This window comes from Oncorhynchus keta, unplaced genomic scaffold, assembly GCF_023373465.1.
Source record: "Oncorhynchus keta strain PuntledgeMale-10-30-2019 unplaced genomic scaffold, Oket_V2 Un_contig_5502_pilon_pilon, whole genome shotgun sequence".
Lineage (NCBI taxonomy): Eukaryota > Metazoa > Chordata > Actinopteri > Salmoniformes > Salmonidae > Oncorhynchus > Oncorhynchus keta.
The window spans coordinates 15,001-27,500 of NW_026288329.1; the positions used below are offsets into that span (position 1 = coordinate 15,001).

The 12,500-nt window shown below is 41.9% G+C and overlaps 1 protein-coding gene across 1 annotated transcript in view; it reads left to right on the plus strand.

Annotated features, from left to right (window-relative positions):
• LOC127925366 (thyrotropin-releasing hormone-degrading ectoenzyme-like) overlaps positions 1 to 12,500 on the plus strand; it is a 78,168-nt gene that overhangs the window by 8,191 nt on the left and 57,477 nt on the right. The window contains exons 2-3 of the mRNA XM_052510257.1: positions 3,064 to 3,197; positions 4,823 to 4,878. Coding sequence (XP_052366217.1) covers positions 3,084 to 3,197; positions 4,823 to 4,878 — 170 coding nt within the window. The 5' untranslated portion in view covers positions 3,064 to 3,083. The remainder of the gene's footprint in view (positions 1 to 3,063; positions 3,198 to 4,822; positions 4,879 to 12,500) is intronic.

Genomic DNA, 12,500 nt, shown 5'->3' on the forward strand with positions numbered 1-12,500 from the left:
CTCTGTATATTTACAAGAGGGTTTCAGGATGGTCCACTCTACAGCCAGCTCCATGCTCTCTGTATATTTACAAGAGAGTTTCAGGATAGTCCAGTCTAACATTGATAATGTGTCTGATTCCTCATTTTCACCTCGAATAGAACTATAGGGACTTGTGTCAGTGTTTTCTTGTTATAAGTGCTGAGGAACTTTATGCACTTGGCCAGATGATTCTGCATCTTTGTTGCATTCTTCCCATATGATTTGGCACAGTATTTGCAAATGTACACAGTGTTTCCCTTCTACATTAGCTGCAGTAAAATGTCTCCCACATCAGATAGTGCCCGTGGCATTTTCCTGTAAAGATTAGAACATTTAAAAAAAAAAAAAAAAATACAATTATATATACAGATAAATAGTTAAGCAGTTAGATTAAACAACTCCTTTGTCTGTTAAGAGACATAGTATTAAAATTAAATATGTATGGAAACAGGTGAATTAACACTCCTCAGTTAGCAGGCTCAAGGTAGCAAAAACTAACTAGCAGGAAATTGTTAACAAGTTAGAAATGATTTAACCACACTTTGCTGTAGGCTACTATTTACTAGTTAACAAAAAAATAATGTATGTCATATAAAATATATTCACCCCACCCAGTATTAAAATAAAACTTACCAGAAAACATGTAGTCCTTGGCTCAGACAGTGTAGTAGTGTGCGCTCAATGGCATCTCATTAGTGTGCAAGATCTTGAGAATCAGCTGTACATGTGATGGAAGAATGCACTGTGCATGCAGAGGGTTGTAATTCCATTGAATTGGGAATTGTTTATCCAAAATATGCCACAGTACCTAGAATTACCTTATGTGTATCCCACAAAAAAAGGCTCATTTTCAAAAGCTAACTTTTTTTTGATGAATTTCAGAAAATTCTCAAAATCCCAGGGCAAAACTTCCCATGGAACATTCCGGAGAATTACCGGAAAGGTTCCGACCCATTTCAACCCCAAATATACCTTTAAACATGTCTGTTACTATAGACAGTAAACCTTTAAACATGTCTGTTACTATAGACAGTAAACCTTTAAACATGTCTGTTACTATAGACAGTAAACATTTAAACATGTCTGTTACTATAGACAGTAAACCTTTAAACATGTCTGTTACTATAGACAGTAAACCTTTAAACATGTCTGTTACTATAGACAGTAAACCTTTAAACATGTCTGTTACTATAGACAGTAAACCTTTATGTTACTATAGACAGTAAACCTTTAAACATGTCTGTTACTATAGACAGTAAACCTTTAAACATGTCTGTTACTATAGACAGTAAACCTTTAAACATGTCTGTTACTATAGACAGTAAACCTTTAAACATGTCTGTTACTATAGACAGTAAACCTTTAAACATGTCTGTTACTATAGACAGTAAACCTTTAAACATGTCTGTTACTATAGACAGTAAACCTTTAAACATGTCTGTTACTATAGACAGTAAACCTTTAAACATGTCTGTTACTATAGACAGTAAACCTTTAAACATGTCTGTTACTATAGACAGTAAACCTTTTTATGTTACTATAGACAGTAAACCTTTAAACATGTCTGTTACTATAGACAGTAAACCTTTAAACATGTCTGTTACTATAGACAGTAAACCTTTAAACATGTCTGTTACTATAGACAGTAAACCTTTAAACATGTCTGTTACTATAGACAGTAAACCTTTAAACATGTCTGTTACTATAGACAGTAAACCTTTAAACATGTCTGTTACTATAGACAGTAAACCTTTAAACATGTCTGTTACTATAGACAGTAAACCTTTAAACATGTCTGTTACTATAGACAGTAAACCTTTAAACATGTCTGTTACTATAGACAGTAAACCTTTAAACATGTCTGTTACTATAGACAGTAAACCTTTAAACATGTCTGTTACTATAGACAGTAAACCTTTAAACATGTCTGTTACTATAGACAGTAAACCTTTAAACATGTCTGTTACTATAGACAGTAAACCTTCAAACATGTCTGTTACTATAGACAGTAAACCTTTAAACATGTCTGTTACTATAGACAGTAAACCTTTAAACATGTCTGTTACTATAGACAGTAAACCTTTAAACATGTCTGTTACTATAGACAGTAAACCTTTAAACTTGTCCATCATCTCTGTATATATAGCACTGTAAATATAGAGTAAACCTTTAAACTTGTCCATCATCTCTGTATATATAGCACTGTAAATATAGAGTAAACCTTTAAACTTGTCCATCATCTCTGTATATATAGCACTGTAAATATAGAGTAAACCTGTAAACTTGTCCATCATCTCTGTATATATAGCACTGTAAACCTGTAAACCTTTAAACTTGTCCATCATCTCTGTATATATAGCACTGTAAATATAGAGTAAACCTGTAAACTTGTCCATCATCTCTGTATATATAGCACTGTAAATATAGAGTAAACCTTTAAACTTGTCCATCATCTCTGTATAAATATAGAGTAAACCTTTAAACTTGTCCATCATCTCTGTACTGTAAATATAGAGTAAACCTTTAAACTTGTCCATCATCTCTGTAAATATAGCACTGTAAATATAGAGTAAACCTTTAAACTTGTCCATCATCTTTGTATATATAGCACTGTAAATATAGAGTAAACCTTTAAACTTGTCCATCATCTCTGTATATATAGCACTGTAAATATAGAGTAAACCTTTAAACTTGTCCATCATCTCTGTATATATAGCACTGTAAATATAGAGTAAACCTTTAAACTTGTCCATCATCTCTGTATATATAGCACTGTAAATATAGAGTAAACCTTTAAACTTGTCCATCATCTCTGTATATATAGCACTGTAAATATAGAGTAAACCTTTAAACTTGTCCATCATCTCTGTATATATAGCACTGTAAATATAGAGTAAACCTTTAAACTTGTCCATCATCTCTGTATATATAGCACTGTAAATATAGAGTAAACCTTTAAACTTGTCCATCATCTCTGTATATATAGCACTGTAAATATAGAGTAAACCATTAAACACGTCCATCATGTTTATTTGTTTACAGAGACACACAAAGTGGGCCGGATGGACGATGACATGTGGTTGCTAGGCAACATCAACCAGACTAGGTACTTCCGGGTGAACTACGACCTCCACAACTGGAGGCTCCTCATTGGACAGCTGATGACCAACGCTGAGGTAGGACACTCTTCCTCTTCGTCATCTTCCTCTTCTTCATCTTCCTCTTCTTCCTCCTCTTCATCTTCCTCTTCCTCATCGTCCTCTTCCTCCTCTTCCGCTTTGTCATCTTCCTCTTCTTCATCGTCCTCTTCTTCCTCCTCTTCCTCATCGTCCTCTTCCTCCTCTTCCTCCTCTTCCGCTTCGTCATCTTCTTCTTCTTCATCTTCCTCTTCTTCCTCTTCTTCATCTTCCTCTTTGTCATCTTCCTCTTCTTCTTACTCTTCATCTTCCTCTTCTTCATCGTCCCCTCGTCCTCCTCTTCCTCCTCTTCTGCTTCGTCATCTTCTTCTTCTTCATCTTCCTCTTCTTCCTCCTCTTCATCTTCCTCTTCCTCATCGTCCTCTTCCTCCTCTTCGCTTCGTCATCTTCCTCTTCTTCATCGTCCTCTTCCTCCTCTTCTTCATCTTCATCCTCTTCCTCCTCTTCCGCTTCGTCATCTTCCTCTTCTTCATCATCCTCTTCCTCCCCTTCCTCCTCTTCCTCCTCTTCGCTTCGTCATCTTTCTCTTCTTCATCGTCCTCTTCCTCCTCTTCCTCCTCTTCGCCGTCATCTTCTTCAACTTCATCTTCCTCTTCTTCCTCCTCTTCATCTTCCATCTTAGTCATCTTCCTCTTTCCTCTTCCTCCTCTTCCGCTTCGTCATCTTCCTCTTCTTCATCTTCCTCTTCTTCATCTTCCTCTTCGTCATCTTCCGCTTCTTCATCGTCCTCTTCCTCCTCTTCTTCATCTTCCTCTTTGTCATCTTCCTCTTCTTCTTCCTCTTCATCTTCCTCTTCTTCATCGTCCTCTTCCTCCTCTTCCTCCTCTTCCGCTTCGTCATCTTCTTCTTCCTCCTCTTCCTCCTCTTCCGCTTCGTCATCTTCCTCTTCTTCATCTTCCTCTTTGTCATCTTCCTCTTCGTCATCTTCCGCTTCTTCATCATCCTCTTCCACCTCTTCTTCATCTTCCTCTTTGTCATCTTCCTCTTCTTCTTCTTCTTCATCTTCCTCTTCTTCATCGTCCTCTCCTCCTCTTCCTCCTCTTCCGCTTCGTCATCTTCTTCTTCCTCTTCTTCCTCCTCTTCATCTTCCTCTTCCTCATCGTCCTCTTCCTCCTCTTCCTCCTCTTCCGCTTCGTCATCTTCCTCTTCTTTCATCATCGACCTCTTCCTCCTCTTCCTCCTCTTCCGCTTCGTCATCTTCCTCTTCTTCATCATCCTCTTCCTCCTCTTTCTCCTCTTCTTCGTCATCTTCTTCTTCTTCATCTTCCTCTTCTTCCTCCTCTTCATCTTCCTCTTCCTCATCGTCCTCTTCCTCCTCTTCCTCCTCTTCCTCAGCTTCCGCTTCGTCATCTTCCTCTTCTTCATCTTCCTCTTTGTCATCTTCCTCTTCGTCATCTTCCGCTTCTTCATCGTCCTCTTCCTCCTCTTCTTCATCTTCCTCTTTGTCATCTTCCTCTTCTTCCTCTTCTTCATCTTCCTCTTCTTCCTCTTCTTCCTCTTCCTCCTCTTCCTCCTCGTCATCTGGACCATTAAAGGTTTGAATAAAAATGTAAAAGCAGAAAAATCTGAAAACCGTTCCACCTTTTACCCTTTTCTCTCCGTAGATCATATCTGTCGGCAACAGGGCGGGGCTCATCGATGATGTCTTCAATCTGGCCAGGTGCGTTTAATGGCCGCTACTCTTCTCAACCTGTTCTCAGTACAGCCGTTTTATAGAGTTTAGACACGTCATCTCAGCTACCCTTCTCAACCTGTTCTCAGTACAGCCGTTTTTATAGAGTTTAGACACGTCATCTCAGCTACTCTTCTCAACCTGTTCTCAGTACAGCCATTATTAGACAAAGGGCTAATAATGGAAATATGTTGTGAAATACCAATGATGTGACCAGGAAATACCAATGATGTGACCAGGAAATACCAATGATGTGACCAGGAAATACCAATGATGTGACCAGGAAATACCAATGATGTGACCAGGAAATACCAATGATGTGACCAGGAAATACCAATGTTGTGACCAGGAAATACCAATGTTGTGACCAGGAAATACCAATGATGTGACCAGGAAATACCAATGATGTGACCAGGAAATACCAATGATGTGACCAGGAAATACCAATGATGTGACCAGGAAATACCAATGATGTGACCAGGAAATACCAATGTTGTGACCAGGAAATACCAATGATGTGACCAGGAAATACCAATGTTGTGACCAGGAAATACCAATGTTGTGACCAGGAAATACCAATGATGTGACCAGGAAATACCAATGTTGTGACCAGGAAATACCAATGATGTGACCAGAAAATACCAATGTTGTGACCAGGAAATACCAATGTTGTGACCAGGAAATACCAATGATGTGACCAGGAAATACCAATGATGTGACCAGGAAATACCAATGATGTGACCAGGAAATACCAATGATGTGACCAGGAAATACCAATGTTGTGACCAGGAAATACCAATGATGTGACCAGGAAATACCAATGATGTGACCAGGAAATACCAAAACAGGAAATACCAATGATGTGACCAGGAAATACCAATGATGTGACCAGGAAATACCAATGTTGTGACCAGGAAATACCAATGATGTGACCAGGAAATACCAATGTTGTGACCAGAAAGTAGTTCAGGAAATACCAATGATGTGACCAGGAAATACCAATGATGTGACCAGGAAACAGGAAATACCAATGATGTGACCAGGAAATACCAATGTTGTGACCAGGAAATACCAATGTTGTGACCAGGAAATACCAATGATGTGACCAGGAAATACCAATGATGTGACCAGGAAATACCAATGTTGTGACCAGGAAATACCAATGTTGTGACCAGGAAATACCAATGATGTGACCAGAAAATACCAATGTTGTGACCAGGAAATACCAATGTTGTGACCAGGAAATACCAATGTTGTGACCAGGAAATACCAATGTTGTGACCAGGAAATACCAATGATGTGATCAGGAAATATCAATGTTGTGACCAGGAAATACCAATGATGTGATCAGGAAATATCAATGATGTGACCAGGAAATACCAATGATGTGATCAGGAAATCTACCAATGTTGTGAACAGGAAATACCAATGTTGTGACCAGGAAATACCAATGTTGTGACCAGGAAATACCAATGATGTGACCAGGAAATACCAATGATGTGACCAGGAAATACCAATGTTGTGACCAGGAAATACCAATGATGTGACCAGGAAATACCAATGATGTGACCAGGAAATACCAATGTTGTGACCAGGAAATACCAATGATGTGACCAGGAAATACCAATGTTGTGACCAGGAAATACCAATGTTGTGACCAGGAAATACCAATGTTGTGACCGTCTCAGGAAATATGTCCGTGTGGAATTGTGACGTGCCCAAAGTGGTGGACAAATGATTTGCCTGTCTCTGTCTTTTCTCAGAACAGTAGTTCCGTGACTGATTCTCTGGTTGGCTACACAGCTCATAAGGCACAGCGTTTTTCATCTGTTGGACACGCCATGCTGGCAGGATGCTGGAAACACATCGCGCTAGCTAACTGGGAACAGAGAGGCCTGCCGCTTGGTGACAGCTGGCCCCTGCGGCGTGTCTTTGAACATATTGCTAAGATCTACGGCATCCATCCTGACTGCCGCTGTCTCTCCCCCTAAGATCTAGTGGCTCCCCTGTCTGATAGCACTAGGTAGGCTCAGATCTCCATGACAGATTGGCTAAGATCTAGTGCTATGCCAGTCTGATAGATACTAGTTTTCACCGCCATGACAGACAGCCAGATCCACTGTTTGTGTATCAAATGGCTCCCTACACCTAAATAGTGCACTACTAGGTGCGCCACAGGGCCCTGGTCAAAAGTAGTGCACTATTTAAAGAATAGGGTGCCATTTGATAACGCTCTAATCCCCACAACCTCCTCTGTGACAAGGGAAGACACACAGCTCCAGGATGGTGTGTTTTTAGTGTCTGGAAACAGTGGGGTTGATGAGGATGCAGCCTCTGCATCACGGTGGCTATGCTTCCACTGTCTGATAGATACTAGTGAGTAGGTCAAGTCAGGCGTCTCCTGATGACAGTAGTCTCAGAGCTAAGATCTAGTGGCTATACTTCCACTGTCTGATAGATACTAGTTAGTAGGTCAAGTCAGGGATCTCCTGATGACAGTAGTCTCAGAGCTAAGATCTAGTGGCAATGCTTCCACTGTCTGATAGATACTAGTTAGTAGGTCAAGTCAGGGATCTCCTGATGACAGTAGTCTCAGAGCTAAGATCTAGTGGCTATGCTTCCACTGTCTGATAGATACTAGTTAGTAGGTCAAGTCAGGGATCTCCTGATGACAGTAGTCTCAGAGCTAAGATCTAGTGGCAATGCTTCCACTGTCTGATAGATACTAGTTAGTAGGTCAAGTCAGGGATCTCCTGATGACAGTCGTCTCAGAGCTAAGATCTAGTGGCTATGCTTCCATAGATACTACTACTTTTTAAATATTTGTTTTATTTATTTAACCTTCATTTAATTAGGCAAGTCAGTTAAGAGCAAATTCTTAATTACAATGACAGCCTACTGAGAAACAGTGGGTTAACTGCCTTGTTCAGGGGCAGAATGACAGATTTTCACCTTGTCAGCTCTGGGATTTGATCCAGCAACCTTTCGGTTACTTGGCCCAACGCTCTAATCACTAGGCAACCAGTCAGGTAGCAGTCTCGGCAGGTAGCCTAGTGGTTACATATTAATAACTAAACTACTGAGACATATTCATAACTAAATTCACACTACTGAGACATATTAATAACTAAACTACTGAGACATATTAATAACTAAATTCACACTACTGAGACATTAATAACTAAACTACTGAGACATATTAATAACGAAACTACTGAGACATCAATAACTAAATTCACACTACTGAGACATATTAATAACTAAACTACTGAGACATATTAATAACTAAATTCACACTACTGAGACAAATTAGTCTTAATAACTAAACTCCACTACTGAGACATATTAGTCTTAATAACTAAACTCCACTACTGAGACAAAATTCTCCTTTCTGAAACTGGTTTAACAGTATTATTTTTGAATGAGCGCGCCAGCTTAACTGAGTTTTTATGTATATAAAGAAGGACTTAATCGAACAAAAGGACCATTTGTGATGTAACCGGGACCTTTTGGAGTGCCAACAGAAGAAGATCTTCAAAGGTAAGGCATTTATCGCTATTTCTGACATTCGTGTTTCACCTGCCTGGTTGAAAAATGTTTTTCATACTTTTATCTGCCGGGCGCTGTCCTCAGAAAATCGCATGGCGTGCTTTCGCCGTAAAGCCTTTTTGAAATCTGACACAGCGGCTGAATTAACAAGAAGTTAAGCTTTATTTTGATGTATAATACTTGTATTTTCATGAATGTTAAATATTTATATTTCTGTAATTTGAAATTCGCACTCTGCAATTTTTACCGTCCCACCTGCCCATTGAGGCTTGCCTGGAGGGTTGTTAGCACAGTGTCAAAGAAGGGCCAGAAGTATACAGAAGGGTGTCGTCTGCGTAGAGGAGAATCACCAGCAGCAAGAGCGACATCATTGATCTATACAGAGAAAAGAGTCGGCCAGAGGATTGAACCCTGTGGTACCCCCATAGATACTGCCAGAGGTCCGGTCAACAGGCCCTCCGATTTGACACACTGAACTCTGTCTGAGAAGTAGTTGGTGAACCAGGGAGGCAGTCATTTGAGAAATCAAGGGTGTTGAGTCTGCCGTTAAGAATGTGATAATTGACAGAGTCGAAACCCTTGGCCAGGTCGATGAATACGGCTGCACAGTATTGTCTCTTATCGTTGGTGGTTATGATATCGTTTAGGACTTTGTGCTTGGCTGAGGTGCATGACCAGCTCGGAAACGAGATTGCATAGCGGAGAAGGTACGGTGGGATTCGGGTGGTCGGTGATATTTTTGTTAACTTGGCTTTGGAAGACCTTAGAAAGGCAGGGTAGGATAGATATAGGTCTGTAGCAGTTTGGGTCTAGAGTGTCTCCCCCTTTGAAGAGGGGGATGGCCGCGGCAGATTTCCAATCTTTGGGGATCTCAGACGATACGAAAGAGAGGTTGAACAGGCTAGTAATAGGGGTTGCAACTATTTCAGCGGATAATTTGAAAAAAAAGAAGGTCCAGATTGTCTAGCCCAGCTGATTTGTTGGGGTCCAGATTTTGCAGCTCTTTCAGAACATCAGCTATCTTGATTTGGGTGAAGGAGAAATGGGGGAGGTTTGGGCAAGTTGCTGTGGGGAGCGCAGGGCTGTTGACCGGGGTAGGGGTAGCCAGGTGGAAAGCATGGCCAGCCGTAGAAAAATGCTTCTTGAAATTCTCAATTATCGCGGGTTTATCGGTGGTAACAGTATTTCCTAGCCTCAGTGCAGAGGACAGCTGGGAGGAGGTGCTTTTTGGAGTTTGTGCTACAGGATGCAAATTTCTGTTTGAAAAAGCTGGCCTTGGCTTTCCTAACTGCCCCTGTATATTGTTTCCTAACTTCTCTGAAAAGTTGCATATCATGGGGGATTTTCGATGCCAATGTAGTACGCCACAGGATGTTTTTTGTGCTGGTCAAGGGCAGTCAGGTCTGGCGTGAACCAAGGGCTATATCAGTTCCTGGTTCTACATTTTTTGAGTGGGGCATGCTTATTTAAGATGGTGAGGAAAGCACTTTTAAAGAATAACCAGACATCCTCTACTGACGGAATGAGGTCAATATTCTTCCGGGATACCCCGGGCCAGGTCAATTAGAAATGCCTGCTCGCTGAAGTGTTTCAGGGAGCGTTTGACACTGATGAGGGATGGTCATTTGACCACAGACCGATTACGGATGCAGGCAATGAGGCAGTGATCGCTGAGATCCTGGTTGAAGACAGCAGAGGTGTATTTGGAGGGCAGGTTGGTTAGGATGATATCTATGAGGGTGCCCGTGTTTACGGATTTGGGGTTATACCTGGTGGGTTCATTGATAATTTTTGTTGAAGGCATCAAGCTTAGATTGTAGGATGGCAGATCTCTGCAGTAGATTGCAACTCCGCCCCCTTTTGCAGTTCCATCTTGTCGGAACATGTTACAGTTAGGGATGGAAACGTCAGGGTTTTTGGTGGTCTTCCTAAGCCAGGATTCAGACACGATATCCGGGTTGGCAGAGTGTGCTAAGGCAGTGAATAAAACAAACTTAAGGAAGGAGGCTTCTAATGTTAAAATGCATGAAACCAAGGCTTTTATGGTTACAGAAGTCAACAAATGAGAGCGCCTGGGGAATGGGAGTGGAGTTAGGCACTGCAGGGCATGGATTAACCTCTACATCACCAGAGAAACAGAGGAGAAGTAAGATAAGGGTACTGCTAAAGGCTATAAGAACTGGTCGTCTAGTACGTTGGGAACAGAGAGTAAAAGGAGCAGGTTTCTGGGCACGGTACAATAGATTCAAGGAATAATGTACAGACAAAGGTGTGGTAGGATGTGAATACAGTTGAGGTAAATGTATGCATTGAATGAAGATTAGAGAGATTTTGTCTCTAGATACATCATTTAAACCAGGTGAGGTCACCGCATGAGTGGTAGGGGAACTAAAGGGTTAACTAAGGCGTATTGTACAGGAATAGAGTCTCTACAGTGAAATAAGGCAATAATTACTAACCAAAACAGCAATGGACAAGGCATATTGACATTAGGGAGAGGCATGCGTAGCCAAGTGATTATAGGGGTCCAGTGAGTGGCTCGGCGGGCCAGAGACACAGCGTTTCAGGCAGCTAGCGGGCCGGGGCTATCAAGCTAGCAGAAGGGCCTTAGAGGGGCGATGGAAGAAGTCTGTTGTAGCCCCCTCGGGCAGACCAGTCGTCATGGATCAGCAGGGCAGGGTGTGGTAAATGAGCCCAGGCCAATTGGCAAAATTAAGTGGCCAGAGAATTTGTCCTATGGGCCTTTTATTTATTTAACAAGGCAAGTCAGTTAAGAACTAATTCTTATTTTCAATGACGGCCTAGGAACAGTGGGTTAACTGCCTTGTTCATGGGCAGAGCGACAGATTTTTACCTTGTCAGCTCGGGTTACTAGTCCGCAGCTCTAACCACTAGGCTACCCTGCCGCTAACAGTCCAAGATGCTCTAGGCAGCTAGCGGACGCGGCTATCAGGCTAGCAGATGAGCATTCAGGGGATGTCACGATGGAGGAGCCAGCCGAAAAACCCCCTCAGGCGAATTACGTCGGTAGTTCAGTTGTGATGGGTCGGCGGGGTGCAGGCCAATTGGCAAAATAGGTATTGTAGCCCAAGGAGTGGCTGATGGACCTCTTCGGCTAGCTGGGAGATGGGCTAGCTCCAGGCTAATTGGTTCTTGCTTCGGGACAGAGACGTTAGCCACTCGGATAGCAGCTAGCTAGCTGCGATGATCCAGGTTAAGAGGTTCAGAGCTTGCGGTAGGAATCCGGAGATATGGAGAAAAATAAGTCTGATTTGCTCTGGTTTGAGTCGCACTGTGCGGACTGGCGAGAGTTGTCCGGACTAAAGGTAGCTGATGACCACTAGCAGTGGCTAGCTGACTAGTAGCTAGTTAGCTGGCTAGCTTCTGTTGGTGGTTCGGTTCAAAAGTAAAGAAAATAGCAGATCCATTCCACATTGGGTGAGGAAGATTTCAGGAGAGTATATTGAAGTTGAGGTTAAGAAAAATATTAAAAAATAGCTAGCATGACTAGACCAGGAAGAAATGTTCATCTCTGCTGCTTTTCTGCTGCCTGAGTTAGCTACATTACAGCACCACACACACACACCACACACACACACACACACACACACACACACACACACACACACACACACACACACACACACACACACACACACACACACACACACACACACACACACACACACACACACACACGTCTGAGTTAGCTACAGCTGCGCTAAATCAATCATGCAAAACTGAATGGAATGGAATAGGGGTCTAGGTGGTCTTCCCATAAGACCTGAGATTCAAAGTTGACAGCATTTCAAATGCTTTATATGTGGTCTATTAAGCTTGCCTGGCGCAATGGAACCAATAGAATAGCTGCACATCTGCAAACCCGGCCCACATGGCACCCCAGGCAGGCTAGAGTAAATCCTCAAAGTGTTTTAAAGATGTCTGCTTCTCAGAGGATGTTACCTTCAGGGAGCCAGTCCTCTCTATCAGAGGGGTTTCATGGTGTGCTGGGTGTGAGGTCCCAGCTCTGTGCTCTTTCTGCCCGCCTGCTGGGAGCATCA